This window comes from Protopterus annectens, chromosome 5.part0 (genome assembly GCF_019279795.1).
Source record: "Protopterus annectens isolate FY-2018-M chromosome 5.part0, PAN1.0, whole genome shotgun sequence".
Classification (NCBI taxonomy): Eukaryota; Metazoa; Chordata; order Ceratodontiformes; family Protopteridae; genus Protopterus; species Protopterus annectens.
Window position 1 is genome coordinate 958,237,809 of NC_056735.1, and position 23,095 is coordinate 958,260,903.

The 23,095-nt window shown below is 39.1% G+C and overlaps 1 protein-coding gene across 1 annotated transcript in view; it reads left to right on the forward strand.

Moving 5' to 3' along the window:
- Positions 1–23,095, forward strand: part of HGFAC (HGF activator) — a 1,210,481-nt gene that overhangs the window by 505,408 nt on the left and 681,978 nt on the right. Inside the window, exon 8 of the mRNA XM_044072728.1 lies at positions 223–403. Within this exon, the coding sequence (XP_043928663.1) occupies positions 223–403 (181 nt within the window). The remainder of the gene's footprint in view (positions 1–222; positions 404–23,095) is intronic.

Here is a 23,095-nt window from a genome sequence, read left to right on the forward strand (position 1 = left end):
CTTACACACAAAAAATGCAAAATACAAGACAATGGGATTGGCTGAATAATTGTTTACATCCTCATTCCTTTCTGTCTGACAAAGAAAGGATGGTTTAGGAGTCAGTGGATTTACTCTACAGTAACACAGCTGTATGTAGGAGCAGAATACTCTTAGAAAAAGCTGAACGTTTGTCATGTGAAAATGCTGTGCCTAAAATTCTACTTATTTTCTGCCTCCTAGATCTTACTCATAATTGCTTTGATTATGATAACAATGGCACTGAATACAGAGGCATAGTAAACAAGACTGTTTCTGGAACGGATTGCATACACTGGAACTCAGAGATTTTACATGAAGAATTCCATATCCATAGCTTGGCAGATGCAGAGAAGTTAGGCTTGGGAGAACACAATTTTTGCAGGTAAAACATTTGTTCATTTCTCGTAGTATGTTTTATTGTTTAGCAAGAACTGCTTTTAGCAAATTCACTGCATTTTTTTAGTGTTTATTTTTGAACTTAAACCATGTTACACTATTTGGTTGTTGTTTTGTAAAGCACTTAGAAAATGTTTTAGTCATGTTTCACTCTATGGTTAGGTATATAGACTCCACACTCATCAGAAGTAACAAGAACATGGTGACTGTAAGATGCTTGTCTGGTGCCAGGATCTGTGATGTTACAAGGGCCCCAAGGTTCCTTATGCCAGATAGGTATGACTGCAACCTAGTGGCGGCACATATGGGAGTGAATGACCTGAGCATACTTTTCAAGTGTCCAGATTTTTGCCTCATATTTTTGGATTTTGTTCCTCATAAAATATGTGATTTCCTGGATTTTTGTGGCAAATCAATGAGGGCTGAATTCTCTAAATAATGACAGGCATTTGAGTTTCAGACTAGATATCCTTCAGAAAAATGCATGTTAACACAAGACCTTTTATTCTAGCAACTTTCTAAGTTTATAAGAGCGATGTTTGAAATTTGTCCCTATTTTTGTGGTTTGTCCCCCATGATGTTTGGCTTTGTCCAGATTTTTTATGGCAAGAGGTTAAGAGCTATGGACCTGAGGTGCTTCAGCCAGAGAGAAATGCAGGGAGACATGACAGAACTTACTATGTATGTGCTAGCTTCAGGTCTTGAGCAGTATCTTGCCTTCATCAAGAATGATAACTAGGTACAAAGGCAAAACAATTGGCATTAATATTTGGCAAAGTAGTTAATGTCTTTCTAAGGGGATCTAGTATGTGTCAGCTTGGAATGATATGGTAGATAAGAGTTCCTGTTTCACCAAATATATTTTACACCTGGCATACTAGGGCTTCTGCACACTGTCCAAAGCCTTAGCTGCCCCATATTGCCTTTTTTAGGCATAATCCTTCTACTGGACATTCCTGTATAGAAAACTCAATGCTAGCAGTGTAAATAGAAAAGTGCCAGACCGTGAGGCTCTCCAGCAACTAAAACTCATTCTTATTTGTATCGTTACTGAGATAAAGTTTCAGTGTAATGACATAACTCCCTCCATAGCTGGGTTTAGCACCTATTATGCCTTTAGACCCCTGCGAACTGCAGGAGATACTTGTCAAAAATGCCATTACTTTCTATCAGATTACAACAACTCTAATGGGGAGCTCATGGAGATCAAAGTTGCCCTTAACAAATCAAAAAAACAGATCCCCACCAATGTTGCCCATAGATCACAGAAATTATCTTGACACCACTGAGGCAGTAAATATGAAACCAAATACCTTCTTACTAGGGGATTTCAATTATTGACGCACTAATTTGCACCAAATGAGACCACCTTTAGGGGCTTCTCCAAGGCAACCTACTTCAGCTTGTAGAAAACAAATGCAAAATTCCCAACAATTCCTTGCAAACTGACCCAAATAAGATGGTTGCTATTTTCAACCCTGACTTTTACAGGCACCTGAATAGTTGCATAGAAAAGTCAGTACCCAGCCATCCTAAATGTAACTGTCAGTTCAGGAATACAGCTGTCTGGTGGAATTCCCATTTTAATAAACCGTACAACAAAAGAAGATAAATAATGGGAAGTTGCAAGAAATCCCCAGATCCCTATCTCAAGACTTCACTGAAACATGCCAATAAGGAACTTGAAAACACTGTTAGAAAATGTAAAGCAGTGTATGAACGTAATGGAAAACTCTAGCCAAAGGTTAACTTTTCTTTCCATAAAGGGATTTTCCTTTCCTGTAATCCAACACTAAACACTTCACATACAGAAAAAAAACATCATTTAATAATTGTGTTTACCTTTCTTTCCTGCATGTATCATCTGTTATGTGGCAAAGTCTAGTAAGAGTTGCAGAATAATAAAGTCAGATCACTTATCCCAACTACACAGCCATTAAGAAAACAATTCCTTTTAAACAATGACATTTAAATCTGCCTCGTAGGGACCCCCTGACCCCCTGTGCAAAAATGGGAAAAGGGGTTGAGGTTGGATGGATGGAGTTATAGATTGCCAGCGTCACACCTCAGATAAATAGTGTAACCTGGAGTCTGAACAAAGGCAAGGCTTTCAAGTTTAGTTTTCAGATGCAGATGTCTTTCCCTTTAATAAAACCCAGTGTCACAAAGAAAAAAGCAAATACATTCATCTATATCATCTTATTTTCTGTTAGTATTTGATTTTGCATATTTTTCTACACTGTAATTTCTCTAAAAGTACATATTTCTTATGGTGTTTTCCTACAGCAATTTTGCATTGTACATTGTTTTTTGGAGACAAACCAGTGAGATGGAGAAATATTAACATCAAGGACTTTAATTCTAGCAACAATATTTAAAACTGTGAATGCAACACAAACCATTTCAGCCCAAGTAACACTTATTAATCACAGGGGACAGACTTCTCACATTTGAGCACTGAACTACAGTTGTTACTTTGAAAATAACAGTTTATTCATGTACATTTTCAAGCCTGTCATTCAAACATTCCTTAAAATGGTGTAATAGAGATGGCCAGCAATGAAAATGTAAGGAAGCAAAGTAATTAAAAATGCAGACTGATGCTGACAGTAAAAAGCAGGCTGTCACAGCACTGTTATAATCTGATGAGAATGAAAACCATAGTAAATGATCCCCTCATCTTAATAATTTTGTTTTGTCTCTCTAACATGACATCAGGAATGCAAAGACATTAACTGTAACACAAAATCATGCTAGCCATGGCAGCCTCCTTCAGATCATTTTGGGGTATAACAAATTAGAAAATAACGGTAACCATTTACTTTGATACAGAGGCATTGACAATGCAGAAAAGTTCAAGACTTGCTGAAAAAATATATGTTTTTTTCAGTTTAGCTTTAAGGTAGCTAATGAATCCAAAGGAAACTACAAATCTTCCATCATCCATAGTAATATCACCCATTATGACTCCAAGAATATAGCTAATATATTAGCAGACAGATTTAATGCCAACTTTAACCCTCCTACACACGTTGTTGCTCCTACTAGCCCTGAGAATTTAATTTCCCCAGTAATAACCTTGGAACAAGTTATAGAATCCCTGTCAAAGGTTAAATATAATAAATATAAATTCAATGGGCCATATAACATACCAGGCAGCAGTCTCATCAGTGCCAAATATGCACTGTGTGAGCATCTGCTTTATTTATTTATTTTTTGTTGACCACATTAGTCCCACTAGGCTAGTAGCCTCTTTTCAGGGGAGACCCAACATGGTATTAATACTAATAGAGAAAATTTAGCCAGGATATCAGGGAACTTCACTTAATCTTTTGGATAGGTACCATATATCCACCTGAACTACCATTAACTTAAACAGCTGGGACTTTGGCTTAACATCTCATCCAAAAGATGACAGTCTCAGGAGTGTACTTGCATTTGCATGGAGATGATCTTTAAGAGTGTCTTTAAACTGCTTAAAGTTTTTTAATTTTTAACTTTATGAAGCACTTGGCACCAGATACTGGGTTTGTGTTTAGAGGAATGGATGTCTCATGGTATGGTTGCATTAACTTGCAAGAGCTGCAGAGATTCCTGAGGATTATGAAAGCCGCTGTACTGGTTTCAGTGAAAAGATATCTTCATCAGTACCGGATAACACAGTAATCAGACATCATTTATATAAAGCCACCAACATGGCATCAAACCAATCATTCAAACCCAACAAAAATTGAATCTAAACAATTCATAATAGACATAAGCACCTCAAATAAAACATTCAGACCTGTATCTCATTTTTGTAAATTTTCATTTAACACCCATAGTGCTTTATGGCAACTAGAGCTTTTTTTGGGTGTCAAGCTTCTTTAAATAAATGCTTTACTAGCTAACAATAGGCAGTAGTAAATAGCAGAAACATAGCTGGTTCAAGCAGCGTCCTGGGCTGGTACTGTGAATCAGCACCTGACCCCCTCCGCTCTTCAAGTGAAGAGGAAAAAAAATAGAAAAAAGCACTTCACTATAATAGGCCAGTCTATACATTGTAAGTAATTGACTTATTACAGTTAAATATATGACCCCCCCCTCTACTGGCAAACCAACCAGGAGGCCAGATGCATGACACCCCTCCCCTCCTGCTCCAGTCATTCAGGTCTCATTTCTGTGCCCTGCCTCCAATCCTCCCTCCCTCAAGACTGCTTGCACAGCACAGCACTTCTGCTTTAGTTAAAAAAAAAAATCTCCTTTTAAGACAGTAGCAAACTGCATGCTACAAATGTAGCAAACAGTTGCTATAGTTTATACTTGCCTACACGGATCGCTATGGCACTCATGTTTTAGTAAAAAAAAATCCTTTTAAACTGTAGCAAACTGCTTGCTATAAATGTAGCAAATATTTGCTATAGTTTATACCCTGTCTGCACAGACTTCTGCAGCACTCAGGTTTTAGTTAAAACAAAAAAAGATCAATTTTTTACTTTTAAAGTGTAGCAAACTGCTTGAAACAATGTGACAAGCAGTTACTAGTTTAGACCACACAGGAGCACTACAGCACTCACATTTGACCACAAATGCAATATTGGCTAAAAGCTGGTATTACATTAACGAAAGATCTGTATTAGCTTGTCGCATGTCTGGGGCAGTTGCACCTCTCACTCAGCCATAGCTACGCTACTGTTAAAAAGGACAAGCTATTAACAAAATGACGCTATGATTGTTAAGTTAGGATGAACTGCAGTAGAGAAATGAATCGCTGTTTGCCACTTATTATTCATATTTAAGCTTGTATTTTTGAGACCTGCATTCCATTAAGAGGTATGGTGTAAAATGCTATGGCACGAGACAGGAAAATTCATTGCCAATATCCATTTATATCACATGATATCACACTATACCTAGATAGGTACTTATTACTGATTATGAAAATAAACCATATTTCCATATGTACTTAATACTTCAAAAAATAAGTGACTTACAAACTATTGCATGGCACTGGGGAAACCTTTGATGTTGTTGAAGAAAATAGTTTTTGATATTTGCGCTGTAAGTTGCAGATTTTGAGAGATATCAGTTAGTTAAATATTTCTGTAAATATCTCAAACATGCAATCAGACAGGAATTCCTTGCTGTCATGTGAAAATGTTCTATAATATATGTCTAGGTTATACAATCCCCAAGATATGATAATTTGTTCGTGAAAGTTTAGCAAAATATATGTTTATTTAGAATTTGTTGACTGGGAAAGTCCGACTATGACAGAGCCTATCTTCAGCAGAGGCCCGGGGAGAAATGCTCCAGATGCATGTCTTTGGAATGTGGGAGAAACTCACATGAACAGAGGAAGAACATGCAGACTCCACACAGAAGGCACCCCAGCTGAGAACTGAACAGGAAAACCTTTTGCTATGAGGCAACAACATTAACTACTACACCAGTGTGCCACACGAGGTAATTCTGTTTTGTGTTGTATTAGTATTTATGGAAACACTTTGAATGCACTGACTATTATTACTGGAAAGAATACTTCTTTCTGATTGCATTGCTATTTGTGCAGTTTAATAGCGTGTATTGGTAACAGAATGTTTACATATGTTTATGTTAAACTTTTTAAGTTGATTTTACAGTAAATGCTCTGGGATACAAGGATGTGTTCCAACTGCTAGAGATGTGACACTCCAGACCACATAGGTATCAATGAGATAAATAATAAACTTGCAAATGTTATACATTCATCATTGCAAAAATTTCAACTAAAAAATATACTCCGAGATCTCAGTAGCATGAAGAAAAGGGCATACTTACAGGTACGTTACTGGTGCTGTAACTAACTACATGTTAGTACCCTCATTTCGATGTTCCAGGATTCAGTGTTGTAAATTTTTGATTATGTGCATTTTTGCTAAACTGATCTCCATGAAATGGGTTTTGACAATGTCAGCTTTCGCTGATTTGAAGTAGGCCCATATATATATATATATATATATATATATATATATATATATATATATATAAAAGAACAAACAACTGAACAGGAAGCCAAAGACTAGGGTTGCCACCTTTTGTTGTAGCTAAAACTGGAGTAAAGCCACACCCCTCACATCACCAATAAGCCCGCCCACCTCACCCTCTTTCCCACCCATATTCCACCCATTTTGTGATGTCACGATGACATCACATGGTGGGGAATGCCCTCTTCTTCCATTCCTGCTGCCTGCTTTTGCCTGATTTACTATGCTTTTCTGTAAAAAAGCATAATAAATCAGCCAATTTACAAACTCCGATAGTCTGTTTCCTTTTTGAAACAGAATACCAGAGTTTGTACAGTGTTTCCTGGACTACTAGAGAATCAGTTTGATTTCCGGATAGTCTGGAAAAAAAATGGAGGGGTGGCAATCCTAAAGACCACAGCAAATGAATCCAACAATGGTAGAAACCACTCCAGTTCACAGTAGTTGTAGGAAGAAACAATCCTTTATTGGTAAAACCACTGCGATTCACGGTTAAGTGCTTTTGTCTAAACATAGGCTTCTTCAGAACCATGAAAACTCCTCTAAACACTGAATTTAAAGCTCAAAGTAGTAAAACCACACCCCCAGGAACTGTCAATCAGTAGGCAGGCTGAGCAAATCCTAGGAATGTTCTTAAAGGTGTACACACATCAAAAAACACTTTCACATAAAACCAATTATAAATGTCTAAGAACAAATTTAGAATGTGAAAATACTACAGAAAGCCATAGCAATTTTAAAATGTTGCTAAGAATGTGTTGGCTTTTTTTTTAAGTTCACTAGCAATAGAAATGTAGTTATTCAATCCAGGTGGATTTGCTGCTTCTAAAGCCAGCTGCCAATAAATCTCTTGATGTAGAAGTCTGTTTTCCCAATCACCAACAAAGGCACTTGCTTCCACCTGTTCAAGCCCCAAAAAAGTGAACTTCTTAAAAGTGAAGCATGTACAAGCATGTCTAGTCAAAGCACTCTTCATGTCCCTTTTGGATATACTATAATAGTGTTGGTATATCCTTTTGTTGAGTGCATTTTTAGTCTTACCAATGTAGAAGGCAGGGCATGACATACATTTTACCAAGTAGACTAACCTCTCTGATTGACAATTGAACATGCCACGGATGTTCATACCCCTAATTATTTCTATTATGTCACCTTCATAGCTGGTTTCAATATAAGTGCAACAACCCCATCTTGTCATAGTCCAAGAGTCACTTTGTCTGGAAACAATTGGTTTCTGCAATAGCCGTTTTATGTTAGGCTTGTTCTCAAAAGTAAATGAAGGGAAATCAGGAAGATTTTGTTTGAGTCCCTCATCATAGTGTAAGATGGCCCAATTTCTCCCTACAATGTTTTAGATGCTTTTAGAATCCAATGAGTAATGTAAAACCATATTGGTGTGGCCAAAAGTATCCTTACTTTCATTTGTCTTGTCTTTTGACTTAATATTACCAAGGCCAGATCGAATAATAGGTGTGTATCTATTGTGTCAGGGATTTCTTGGCTTTTTGTGGACCAGTTCCAGGTCTTTTTGTGGATATATATATATATATATATATATATATATATATATATATATATATATATTTTTTTTTTTTTTTCAATAGCTCCATCAACTGCCAAATAAGGAAATATATCAATAGTGAAATAAATAATTCAGAATTATTTATTATAGGGGTGGAGCCTAGATGGCCAACTGGTAGCAGCATCTTTTTTGAGTTCCACAATACTTTACTAGAATACAGGACAAAAATAATTTACAATCTTTTTTTTTTGTTCCCAAAGTTGAATTACTTATTGAGGAACCTTTGTTTTATAAGAACATCAACTTTGGGGTGTTTTCTTTGAAATTTTCTTGTCAGACAATTTGGAGATTACTTCATCTGTGTGGAAACGAACAATTTAAAATCTTCACATTCTGAAACTTGACTAAAAAGGAAATCCAATTAATGTCTGCCATGCTAAAGGAATTGTCTCTTAAGATAGACAGATTCACAGATAATCTAGAAAATCTAAAGGAAAATTGTCAAAAACAGACTGATGTCCTAAAATAAATACTATAGCAGCAACAATCTAAAATCTTGGACTTTGAAACTTCACTAAATGATATAGATGGGAGACTCAATGAAGATGAGTCTTAGTGTGAATTTCTGTGCAACAGAACAACTGGTTAACCAACAAGATAGATGATCTGGAGAACAGGGAAAGGAGAACAAACATAAGAATATTTGGCCTCCCAGAAAAAACAGAAGGTGAGGACATCATCTTATTTTTAAATTCCTTGTAACCAGAAATCCTAGATTTAAAAGAAGGCTTGTCAAATGGAATAGAGAGAGGATATAGAGCCATAGGAAAACCTATCCCTTCTTCTCCTAATGCAACTCCAAGATCCATTGTAGTGAAGTTCCTATCTTATTTGGATAAAGAGCTTATCCTTAAGTCTGCCTGGAGAAAAAGCCCCTTGACATACAAAGAAAACCAAATAAGATTTGATAATGATTACTCCTCAAGAATTTTGAAAATTAGGAAGAATGCATGACCACTTGTGAGACTACTTAAACAAAATAACATCAAAGCACAACGTTTATCCTGCAAAAATCAGAATGAAATGAGATCTTTCAACAATGTCGAGGAAGCAACTTCTTTCATCAAAAATAATAAAATTATCTCAGTTCCAGAGGGCATGGACTGGTCATCATCTACTAATTTAAAAAGATCTTCTGAGAAAAATAACTGGACTGATGTGAAAAAGAAGAAACTAAAAACAACTTAAAAATGCAGGACCTATAAATTCTCTCAAAGCTTCAACTAAGGTGTGATTGCTTTCATAACCATCTAAAAGTATGTATTGTTAATTTCATTTCTTCTGTTTGTCAATGTTTTTTCACTTTCTACAAAACTTCTCTAGGCTGTTACTGTGTGGTTCAAATGTGTATTCATTTTCTTTAAGGGACTATTGTAGTATGTTTTTTTACTAGCCCACTGTAATTGGTATGCGTATTGTACACTTCACACATCTTCCCTTAGATGGGTATTAATGTAAATAACGTCACTGTTTTTTCTTTCTTTTTTTTTTTTTTTTGAGTGGGGTTTTCTATTAGTAAGGTACATACTTATTTGAATATTTGAAGGTGCCTGCCCCAGGAACTTGTGTTATTTTAACATTTAGCTTTATAGTGTACTGTTTAAATCATTACACTTTCTTATTTGTCTGTTTAAGCTAAATCCCACTTACTTAGCATCTCATCATTCCATGCTGACAGTTTACTGCCACTTCTTGTGTGAAAATAGTCTCGAGCATTTTTAAAAGCTGTCTCTCCTCACACAAGAAGTTTGCCTTTGTCCTGAGGGTTAAACAAAATCACAGCCTTCGCATAATGTGTCCGCTATAAGTTATGCAGATTACAGCATGTAATGTGATCCACCTATTTAGAATTTTAAATGTGTCCACATATGTTTTGCCAGCAAATATCTACATTTCCTACTTATTATTTATGTATTTATTTTAACATAATTTTACCAGGATAAATCCAACTGGAAACAAAGTGCCCGTTTTCAGTGGAGTCCTGGGGAGAAAAGCTCCAAGGAAGTTAACAGAGTACATACACGGTTTAGATAAAAATACAAAACTGGTATACAAGGTAAGAGAAACAAAGAAGTACAAGAACAATTTTGTAAAACAATAAGATACTCAAACAATAAGATACTCAGGAGTAGAACCCCTATTTGCAATATTTACAAAAAAAAAAAAACATATCAGGTTATTTGCAATATTTACAACAAAAAAAAACATAGGTGAATATATCACATTTATATCACGTTATTGAAAGCCGATAACGTCGAACACCATTTAATCGAACCTAAATAATCTAAAGCACACAATATCGAACATTCAGAACAGCAAATTTTTTCCCAGGGAAAAAATTTGCTATTCCGAAACACATTCACACAACACAGGCACACAAAAAAAAAAACAGCAATCCACACACTTGCACTTAAAATCATACATCTAACCCTACACTAAACCATACAAACACTACTATCTATCCACTTACCTTAACCCAACCCTAACCCTAAGGTCCGTCACTATCGCACACTCACCTTACCTGCGCCCTAACCCTAACTCACTTAACCCGCCCCTAACCCTAAACTCTGTCACTATCGCACACTCACCTCACCAGCGCCCTAACCCTAACTCACATAACCCACGCCGTAAACCTAACGTCCACACAATCACACACTTACCTGAACCCCAGTAACTTTCCACCACAGTGCTAAAAATAGCGAAGCCACAGAAACGGACAACTGAATTCTTTCCCTAGGAAAGAATTCGATGTTCTGCAGCTTCGCTATTTTTAGCGTTCGATGCATAGTGTTCGATATTGTGGCATTCAACATTATCGGCTTTCGATAACATGATATGAACTCAGTATATCAGGTGAGAATATAGTGTATGCAATGGAGGCATACAGTGGGTCACTTATATGGAGTAGTGGGTCTTCAAGGGGGTCTTTGCAGTTACAAAGAGGGTTAACATAGAGGTGTGAATTAAGAAGGCCCTTGAAGGTGCTTGTGTGACTTTGTAGCCTGAGTTCAGGTGGGAGAGTGTTCCATACTTTAGCAACATCATAAGAGAATAGGGCCTCCCCAGCACTGTTATTGCATGGGTTGATTTCAATCGGGTTTTGTTACATGAACGTAGTTCCCTTTTGGGGTTGTGAAAGTTTAGTATGTCAGCTAGGGCAGGGCTCTTCCCCAGATGAAAAAGAATTTGATGGGCTATGATCAGTTGGTGCTAGCGTCGGAGGTTTGGAAATTCTAACCAGTGCAGTTTAATTAACGATTGGCAGTGGTGGGAATATGATCTATTATTGGCAGCAAACCTAGCTATTTTATTGTAGCATGTGGAGAGTTTGTTCAGGTTAGTTTTATTAATGTTGGTGAGGACAGGAGAGGCGTATAGTAGTGTTGATAAGAGATGAGTTCTGTCTATTGTTGTTCTAGTTTCGGGGGTTAGGAATAGTATGTAACAATATAGGCAACCAAGTTTTTTATGGACTTTAGAGATAGTTTGGGATACGTGCTTGTTGAATTTAAGTTGTTGATCAATAGTGATGCCTAAGAATTTGGCTTCAGTTACTGGGGTGATGAGGGTGCCATTGGTTGACATGATGGTAAAGGTTGCAGAGGAGTGATTGATTGGGTGGAATAGTATTAGCTGTGTTTTTTGGGGGTTTAGTATTAGTTGGTAGTTGTTTAGCCAGTTTCCCACCTCAGTGAAGGATTCCTGGGCTTTACTTTGTAGTAATTGGATGTTTGGTGCTGAGCAGATTAGAGTTGTGTCATCCGCATACTGGACAATGTTGGCTTTAGTGGTAGCTAGGTGGAGATTATTTGAAAATATGTTGAAGAGAAGGGGATCAAGGATTGAACCTTGTAAGATACCGCATGTGACAGGGAGTGGGGGGATAGGGAGTTGCCCCATTTGACAGATGTTGACCGGTTGTTTAGGTAACTGTTAAACCATTTTAGGGTGGAGTCATCGAGGCTGAGTTCTACTAGGCAGGTGAGGAGTTTGCTATGGGAAACTGTATCAAATGCCTTGGACATGTCTACGAAGATGGCAGAGACCAGCTTCCCTTGGTTCCTATGAGAGTTTATAGTATTGGAGAAGTTAATTAGAGCAGTGTTGGTGGTATGGGAAGGTCTGAATCCATGTTGGGTTTTAGTTAGAAGGTTGTTAGTTAACAGATGCGTAAGGATTTGATGGTGGATACATTTTTCTAGAATTTTTGAGAGGGGTGATAGGATAGCAATGGGATGGTAGTTGGAGAGGTCAGTATATGGACCTCCCTTGTGGAGAGGGATGATATATGAGATTTTCCATAATGAAGGAATGGAATGCAAGGAGATAGATATGTTAATGAGTAGGGAGACAGGGTAGGCAATGGCCTTGGATGCAATTTGGAGATATTGAGCTGGGAGACTGTCGGCAGCTAAGGTGGTAGGTTTGAGTTTAGCTAAGAGATTTTGAATGGTTGTAGTTGGAACTGGGTTAAAAGTGAAGGGGATGGAGTTAGTCTGGTAGTTTAAGGGTTGATGTTGGGTCATGGATGATATAGCACTTACCAGGTTCAGTATTGAAGAGGTAAAGTAGTTATTAAAACTAGAGTCTATGTGTGGATCCGTACCTGTGATACCAGGGGGTGGTGTGGTGACTTTACCAGGCTGGAGGATGTTGTTCACTGCAGCCCAGAATTTTGTGGGTTGTTGTTATGTTTACTTTGTAGGGAAATATAGTAGTGTTTCTTGTCCAACCTAACCTGCTTTTTTGCTTTATTTCTGAGCTCAGCAAAGCTTTGCCTTGTTATGGGAGTTTTGTATTTTTGCCAAGTTATCCAAGCTTTGTCTCTAGTCTTGAGTAAGATTTTTGTGGCTTTGTTTAACCAGGGGGCAGGGTTATTTCGCATTCTTATAGTTTTTACTGGGGCTAGTTGGTTTAAAATCTCAAGGAATTTTGCATTAAAGTATTCTACTGCATTATCCAGGGGAAGTGTTTTTATGGGAGCCCAGTCACAGGATTTTAGGGCTTCTGAGAACTGTTCTGGGGAGTTTTTTTGGGAATGGATTTTTAAGAGAGCAGGGGTGTTAGTAGATTTTATTTTGTGCCGAAGGAGAAAGGTTAGATTATGATCACTGAGGGAGTCAGGTAGTATTCCAGATAGGTGGGCAGTATTGGGCTGGTTAATCAGGATCCAGTCTAAGGTGGATTCTCGTTTGGTGGTTTTGTCAATTCTTGTGAGTGAGTGTATAAGTTGTATGAAATTATATAGGTTTATGTGGTTGGTGGCTATGGGTGAATGCATAGTGTTCCAGTCTATGTTGACATCACCTAGGAGTAAAGTTTATTGGGACAGGGAGTGGGAAGCCCAGTGGAGTATAGATTCTAGTGTCTTAAGGTTGTCTCCTGGTGGTATATAAATGCTGAGTAGGTTTAGTTGTTTGTGTTGGTTTAGTAGGATTTTGGTGAATAGGGTCTCTGCAGTGTTGAAATCTGGGGTTTCTTTTTGAAGGAGCTGGACTTTTAAATTGGATTTGTAAAGAAGGGCAATGCCACCACCTTTTCTGTGAGGTCTATCAACTCTTAATAAGTTGAAGCCAGGTGGAGTTATAGAGTTATTTTTAATGTGGGGTTTAAGCCATGTTTCTGTAATCACTATAATGTCTGGGTTGTATACAGAGATAATTCCATGTAACTGTTCTATTTTATTTATGATACTGCGAATGTTTATGTTTAGAATGAGTAAATCAGTGGGTTTATGCTTAAATGGGAGGTTGGGGTTGGGTGTGGTATGGTTGTTGTATGTTGGACCAGGGTTGGGGTGGATATCACCTCCTAGTAGTAGTTGGGCTGCAATGCTGGTAATGGTTTTAAGGTAGAATACAATTAGGAAGTGGTGTTTGAGGCTGGGGTACTTTTTGGATTGTGAGGTGTAATGGATAGGAGACATGAGTTAAAAAATTAAAGGGTAAAGGATAATTGGTTGTGCGTTTGCAGGTATGAAGGGATGGTTTGTGGTGTATGGTAGGGTGGGGGATTTGATACAGTGCATAGTGTTAAGTGGATGGTGATAAGTAGTAATGAAGGAGAAAAAGTAAAGACATGGATAGGAAAGGCAAAGTGTGGTGTTGGTGACATGGTGATTGAGTTATCTGTTTTGGAAGACTGTGAATGGGTGTAGAAGGAGAGAGGTAGTATGCTGTTTCAGGCAAATTAAGTTCTCATTCACAGTCTTTTAAATGTGGTAGTTGTTTTCAAACCCACCTTGGGAAGAAGTTGTACACAAGACCAAATAGCAAGAAAGCATGAAACTATCTAATCAAAAGAACATACATATATTCACAATCCAAACAGTATTTTAAAGAAAAAACTGTTTCATGTTTCCAAAGTTTAGTAATGACAATTCTTTTGTAAAAACAAAGAACATCAAGAGCTTAATAAATCTTGTGACATGTAGAATAACAATTTGCATAAGAACAAAGCCTATAAAAAGCTAAGACCCTTTATAGGATTCGACAATTAAATAATACGTGTACACTAACGCTTATATTTCAGTAAAAACAACCACATGAGCTGCCCGATAATGAAAAACATTAATAAATGCATTTACAAAATGGAAACGTTCAATAATGCAGAACACATAAATTGCACACGAATGTAACCAAATATGATGTCCACAGTGTGTGCATAACTCGAATATATTATTAATGGAGCAATACAGCCAGTAGCTGAATACAAAAAACAAAATGGCTCCCCAATAGGAAAAAAACCTTTTCCAGTAACAATGTTCTTATAGTCCAAGTTGTCCATATAATAAGATTTATAAGAAACAGAAGAAATACTGTTCGTGAATCTTCATTATGTCCACATACAGCCCCGACTATTCAAAAAAATGAATATAAGATCCATAAAAGCTGTAATCATTAGATAATTCTCATACCACGATATGTTATACACTGTTTCAAATTATAAAGGCTGCGCAAAGAAAGTACCTTGGATAGGATAGCCCCAATAAACCAAAAAGCCCAATGCATACTTTTTCAATGAAAAAAAATAAATGACATACCTGTATCACAATGTACCAACAGGCCAATATCAAAATGAATTGTTGATGGAAAAAAACAGACAGTATCAAATACAAAAAACAAAATGGCTACCCATTTAAAAAAAAGAGTCATTAACAATGATATAGTCTGGATTGTCCATGTGATGAAACATTCAAGAAATAGGGAAAATACTGTCCCTAGATCTTCAATAAGCTCACGCACAGCAACTGACTGTTCAAACAATGATTATTAGATCCAAAAAAGGTAATAATCATGTAATTTTCATACCACGATATACAGGACACTGTTACAAGTCATATAGGCTGTATACAAAAAGTACCTTAAACAGAATAGTCCCAAGACATCAATATATATATATTCTTGATGAAAAAATGACTGCCCGTATTTTGATGTACCAACAGGCCAAGATGGAATTCCAAATGAAATTGCAGCTCATGTTCAACACAGGAATAAATGGCTGCCAAATCTCCAAAATGCCATTAACAATACAAGACGCCCTTCGACTCAAATTGGCTGCAATAAAATTAAGTATGCAGAATGATAATAAGCATACTAAGAAGTGTCGAACCATAGATGTAACTATAATAAATGAGTAGTAATGACCAGTCAACACGCCACTTTTGCCACTTAAAAAACAAACAGTTAGTAGTCGAATCCAAAAAAGGTCCAGAAGATCACAATTATCTTATGCCAAGGTTATCCAACATCTACCCGACTGGTAGATGAACAAACATTGATGAACGTATTGATAGTCCTGAAAAAACATCCAGTTGGTGTGCCAATAATGCCTAAAAGCATGGCACCATCAAACTACCCTGCTGGAGCTCTCAATGTCCTTAGTTTTGAGATCAAACCAGTGGCTGATGTCTTTTCCTGCAAATTCTATAATGGGCTTTAATAAGACATCACATGCATGCTCCTGCAGCAGTGGAGTTAGGTTATACACCTTCTCCATGTAGCAGACCCAGTTGTCACTGATGGTATTGTGCAGGGACACCTTAAAACTTTGAGAAAAAGAAAAAAAACTACCAGGAGTAATGAGAGGAAGGATTATCTAAAGAAGTGAATTACTAAAAAGAAAAAAAAAAAAGAGAGAAATTTTATTTCAATACTGCAGTGGTGGTGCTGCGGTAGCGTTGTCACCTCACAGTAAGATGCTGTCTGGTTCGATTCTCAGCTAGAGCATATTCTGCATGGAGACATGCGTGAATGGGCGTACCTTCATTGAAGGTTGTGCATCAGAGCTGGCAACTCTGCACGTAAAAATCTACTGCCAATCATTAGCGGACCAGAGTTCCGCTGTGGCGACCCCTAACTGGGAAAAGCCGAAAGACACAACAACAACTCAAAAAATCTATCACAAGCAGCACAAAGTCCAAGAGAACATAATCTCAACCAAATCGTTAGAGCGGCAAATGAGATCTCTTACTCTCAACTATTTTAATCTAATGATATAGTACTTGCTGGAAGTTACAGCTTCCTTTTGTTACTAAATGCAGTTCTCGTTTGTGTATTACATGCACTTTATTTTATGTATCCTTTACTTTGTACTATCATTGTGGCAAGCTGTTGGACTTACGCAAATGCTTAGTGCCTTCATAACATATGTTTCCAGGAAGTAGCACATAGTCTTAAACACAATATAACTCTGATGGTACTAAAAAAGCTATCACCTCAAGCAGTGAGATGTGCATTTTATTTTTTGTTAACTGGTTATACCTCTAGTTTTCCTCACACCCTTTTTATTCATCATGCCAAGAACAATCGTTTTTATCTTTGTGGCTGACACTCTGGAGGCTGCAAAAACACATGGATGCAGTACAATCAAAGCTTGCAGAAAGAAAAGGTACAAGTCTTCAGCTGATCTTTTGAACAAACGTCTACAATGCAGTCCGATTTACAGCATACAATTCTGTCCCTTTCCTCGATTTGGATCACTAAAGCATTATGTTCTCATGCAGAAGTGACTCCTCAAATTGCAAAAAGTTTAAGATAACATCATCAGCAATGCCTTCCATTCCCTAGTGCCATCTCATACTATCACACACTTTTTGGAAATATATTTCTTAGAGTCAGCTATTCATATGGATTATCTGCTATAAGTGCGTAATTTGGATTTTATATTTCCTCAGATCATTTGCTTGCTTCTTTGTTCTGGATAAAGCACCAGAAATGAATCAAGCCCCCAGAGTTCCATTATAAGTAGGCCTTCCTATGCCCTGTCTATGAATCGTGCTCTCTTATGGAGCTATTTACTTACTATAAAAGTCCCTGGTAGTATACCCAATTCCCCAAATATTTGCATCCTAGCTGAAATTCAAGAGCTTTGTGCAGTAATCATCATATAGTCCATTGTGAACTGAAAAGTAAATACATAACAGTTATGTCGAATGTGCTATAAATCACTTACCAAATATTATAGCACAACTATATCCAAACTGCATGTAGCTATAATTTACTACTGCTATAATAACACAGCAAATTTAAGGAGGTGGCAGACATTAAACAAGCCCCGGGATTCATGAAGCTTGTGCCAGGAGCAGGCATAGCGTAGGCGGAATAATGCCAAATATGGCCGTCAAGCGATTCAGGTACGATCCAGTTCCTCGTGCACTACTGGCATATGCCAGAACTGCGCAGCCCATGGCATAGGTATGCTAATCACTCCATGAGCAGTGTCGCACCATGCAAATGAAGGCAGATAGTGATTCATAAAGTGGTGCAGGTGTAGTGTAAGCCCACAGAAATGTAAACCAAAAAACACGGTTTACATTTTCCCAAACAGAACATCGGAGCTATGGAAGCGGACCAGACTCATGTATTACAAAGTTAACATATGCCAATGGCTAAATACACAGCCAATGGCATAAGAAAAGATGCACAACACCTAAAAAACAACATTTAATGTCATGTCCACAGTAACGCACAGTACAACCGCAGGGCATGTGTGCGCAAACAGGAACATAAAGAAATTATATAAAAATGTCATAAAATCGCAATGTAATACAAATCAGGTTTACACCATAATACACAATGGTAGGCATGGAACACCACAACCAAGGTGCAAGGGTTGCTAAGGGCCTGCGACAGTGTTCGGCGCGGTAACTATGAATTAGTAGTCAATGCCATGCAAATGAGGCAGGTAATACTGAATCGCAAACGTCCCGCCGGATGAAGGTTGTAACATACGGCGTAGTGCTATAACACCGAGGAGTGGCTCAGAGGAGATACATGACATCAGCAGAGGGGTGTGCCACCATAGCAGTAAGCACATTGGAGCAATGCAAATCTGGCCTGGCCGTTGCTAAGCAAATCTGCAGGACAGGGGTGGGGAGGAAGGTATAGAATCGTTTAACTGAGAGCACACATGGTGGATGAAAGCGCATGTGTAAGAGGATGAAAATATGCCTGAAACCTGGTAAGCGGATGCACGCACTGCGAACAATAGCACAAACAGAAAGGTCAGGTGAAGAAAAGAAGGAAATGCCGAAGTAGGGTAATTGGAGTACTAATGAGCAATTAACACCAATCACCTCACGGCGGCCAATCAACGGCAGCTGACAAGTCTGCTCGCAGAAACCTGCAAAATAGGATAGGGGAGGCACTGGAATGCAAAGAAAGGAGGGGAAGCATTCAATTGCAAAGATAGGAGATCTGTCATAGCAGACCAAAGCAAACCAACAGTAGACTGGCAATAGCACACATTACGCAAGATAAGCCTGGTCTAGGAAAGTACAAATGAAAGCAGGCTGCTGGATGCATGCCAGAAAATGGTAGGTGGAACATGCAGAAATGTAAAGGGGAGGTCAAGAGGTAATCCACGGCAGCTAAATGTAATTCAACACCAAAGGCACCACAATAGTAGCTCCAGTAGGAAAACACATAAGATACCCTGTAGCTACGATCGTACATACACACCCTATGACATCATCGGTGTTAACAGCACAATAGTATAAAGTGTGAAAGCACCCTACACACACCTGTGTATTCCCAAACACTGCACCATAGGTGTAAACACATGGGGAACTTTTAAAATGTACATGTTGGGAGCTGCCATAGCTGTGATTCATCAGCATGTGTTAGAGACTGACGGTGTTGTGGAGGATGATGCCGACAACCACCGCAGGCCCTGGAGGAGGAGAAGAGTGTTCAGACCAAGGATAACCTACCAGGGGCTACATGATTTGGAGATAGTAGAGCATTACAGGGTGGACAGGGACATCTTACAGCAAATAGTGGAGCTGTGCCGGCCACGCCTGAGAACCAGAAACAACAGAGGGGAACCCATCCCAGTGGACATGAAGGTAGGTGTAAGCTTGCAAATACTAGCCACAGGTACCTTTCAAAGGCCAGCTGGAGATATAATGGGGATCTCACAGGCATCGGCATCCAGGGTACTACACCAGTTCCTGGATGCCATGTTACCACATGCCAATGAGCATATATTCTTCCCCCAAACTCAGGAGGAGTTGGCCAGCAATATGCGTCACTTCCACCGTGTGGCACACTACCCAGAGATACTGGGTCCAATAGACTGCAAGCACATACAAATCAAGTCACCACCCGGGGAGCATGGTAGGCGCTACATAAACCGTAAGGGATTCCACTCCATCAACTGCCAGGTCATGTGCAATGCCCAGGGCATTATCATGAATGTGTGTGCTGGCAGCCCTGGAAGCTACCATGACTCCCATATCTGGCATGCCTCACAGCTGTATCAGGTATTTTTCAGGGGGGACATCCCACATGGCCACCTTGTGGGGGATGCTGGCTATGCACTGGAGCCGTGGATGATGACTCCCATCAGAAATGCACACACACCCATGCAAGAACGCCATAATGAGGCACACGCACAAACCAGAATCATCATAGAGCGTGTGTTCAGGATGCTTGGACACATCTGGTGGAGCCTTGCAGTACTCTCCAGGCACGTGTGCCCACATCATCATAGTATGTGTCATGCTACATAATATGATCCTGCAGAAACAGCTGCAGCAGGGACAAAATGGTGAAGGCCCTCATAGCCCAACGCAATTGTCAAGGCCATCCCAGGTACAGAGGGATTCAGACCACGAACACACTGTGCCTGCCCCAGTAGGCAGATGGAGGTGTGCCCAATATGCCTATGCCTTGGCAAAGAGGGAACGTATAGCACATGCTCTGACAGTGTAGGCCCCTACGGACTGACACACCTTTCCACCTGCACACACAGTAAAATGGATGGCACACAAACATGACCACCTGTAAATTGTAATGTATAGGTAGCCCACTGTGTGAATCCTACAATAGGCAGCCCTCAAACATTGTACACACAACAGCTAATGGAACATGAAATGTTAACACCTGAACAGTACATGCGCCTATCAGCATATGGTGGTGCTGTGTGTATAGGTTCCCAGGTACATCGGTAGGTACACGGCCGATTGTCAGAGGCCATACACCAAACGGGGCAAACAGTGTCTGCTGTCGCTACAACATCGAGTAACCAACTGTCGCTTAGTGGAGCAGAGGGAATCGTGGGAGCACATGTGTGTAGGCACTGTTCTGCACACAGTCATCACGGAGTCCCTTCTGCATTAATGAGGGGCTCCACACAATAAAATCATGGATGCTGTGTCAAGGCATGTGTTGTACCCATGACAGGTATTTGTCACCCCAGCATGCCCCACCTATGGTCGTTTGAAGGTGTAGCACAGTATCGTGTGTGGCTCACTGTGATATACATACCCAATGCTGGAGCACATCCAGTAAACATCACACGGACACAACATTAACTGGACTCATCAATATGTAAACTAACTGAGTTACCCATGTGAGTGCAGTATGGAGTAACAGCCATAGTATACTCCACGTACAAAACGACATAACACGTGTACATATCCCAGATATCCATGTGTTAAATGCAGTGACCGTCATGCATGTTCCCGGTCCCACGTCCTGCAAGGGATGTAACGTAATCCCGAAGGCATGAGTAATGAATGTCGGATGCAGGTCATCAGATCATGTTTAGCACATGTTAGCGGGAATATGCGTTGCCCACTGCTGGTAAATGATGTTTAAATACGACTATACGGATATGCGCAAAACAGGGATAAGCTTCTCCAAATATCGCGCAGATCACGGTCAATGATGTCCAGAACAGGTGAAACCAGCATTATCCACCCCTGTACTAATAGCGCCTGCTCTGAAGGGTAAAATGACCACTGCCAGGAGTAGAACACGCAGTCATGTATAGAATCACCTAACACTATTGCTAGCCAAGATGTACCTATGGTAGGGTTGCCACCTCTGCAAATGACCAATGTGGGACATACGTCAGATGTCTGCAGACCGGCACATACACTCAGCCAATATGAAAATCAGAACTTCACTGTTTTGCCTAGATAAATGCTTATTCTTGTAATGTTTACTTACTTATTCTGTGTCTATAACATATAGGTGGTTCAGATACAGAATAACTGTTTTATGCAACTATTACATAAACTATAGGAAATAAGTATGTCCTACAATCTCAGCACATTTGCCATGTTTACAAATATTTTGCAGGACACAACTGCCCAAAGAGGGACTGTCCCTCGCAAAGTGGGACAGCTGGTAACCTTAACCTATGGCAGGTGGGTAATGTGACAGGTACAGACACAAACGTGCGGAGTCCAGGAAACAGTATACACTGACAAGTACACAATGAAAGGTGTAGCTTGCCTGTCACTTTCCCTGTCAGATAAATATATATATATATATATATATATATATATATATATATATATATGTACATATATACATATATATATATATATATAAAATATACAGATAGAAAGGGCGATAGAGTGATATATGTTGATATAAATGGATTCAACGATATCTGCAAATATATATAGATAGGTCAACGACATTCATAACACCTTGGAGGTACAAATAAATAGGATACCTCCAACTATGGAATGTGTAACATACCGACATGCATAACAACGAGGCTGAAAGACCGAAAGAACACAGTACCGGAACAGTACAACCGCGAGTAATAGTATGATGATATGAAGGGACATGTAGTTACTGCTGCCGGTGTTGCGGTCCACGTAGGTACTGTGTTCAACTGTGTTTGAGAGTGCCGTAGTCTGTGTATGTGTGTGTTGAGGGTGCCGTGTGCGTCTCCATGTGACTGTATTGTGTGTGTGTGTGTGTGTGTGTGTCCGCATCATGTGTCTGTTAGTGCCAACTCGGAGGTAGATCATTATGGTAGGTGTGGGTATAGCTAGCTGTAGGCATACGGTTACCACCTATCCCACATTAGGAGGGACAGCCCCTCCCTGGGCAGGTGTGTCCTGACATAAAACATAACAAAGGGCAAATGTCCGAGATTGTAGGACATTAATATGTCCCATATATTATGTAATAGTTGCATTAAATAGTTATGCCTGTATGTAAGAAACGTAAATGTTACATGCAATATGATAAGTAGCCAAAGTCCCACAACAATAGGTATGTATTGAGGATAAAAGTATGTGCTATCCTGTGTACTGACCATGGCTATGTGTCGGCCTGTAAACACTGCTGTGTGTCCTGCAAGTGTCCAACAATGGCCATATGAAAAGGTGGCAACCCATGGCAAAGAGGTTCTGTTACCAACACAGCCACAATGACTGCAAATATCCGGGACAGAAATACACGGGATAGCTGTCATTTAGACATATCCCTTTACATATTGCTGCAATTCCGGAGGTACGGAGGTATCAACCTCACTTGCATACTATATAGAATCCAATTAACAATGGCTCAATGTAAAATCCCGTAACATAAGTCTACTAACTGATAGCTCTTTAATTAGGGACAGAGCCCACATACATATATATGGAATATGTAGAAATGCAAGCCCCACAAACCTGTATATGCTACGTACACCCACCGACATCCCCCACACTAGAAACTGTAGCAATACAGACCGTAATAACAGCACAAACATCCAATCAGTCAATTACATCTGCAGAACCGTCAACATACTTTGTGAGAGACACAATTAAAGGCACCATGCATAATTTTAAATTTTTAAG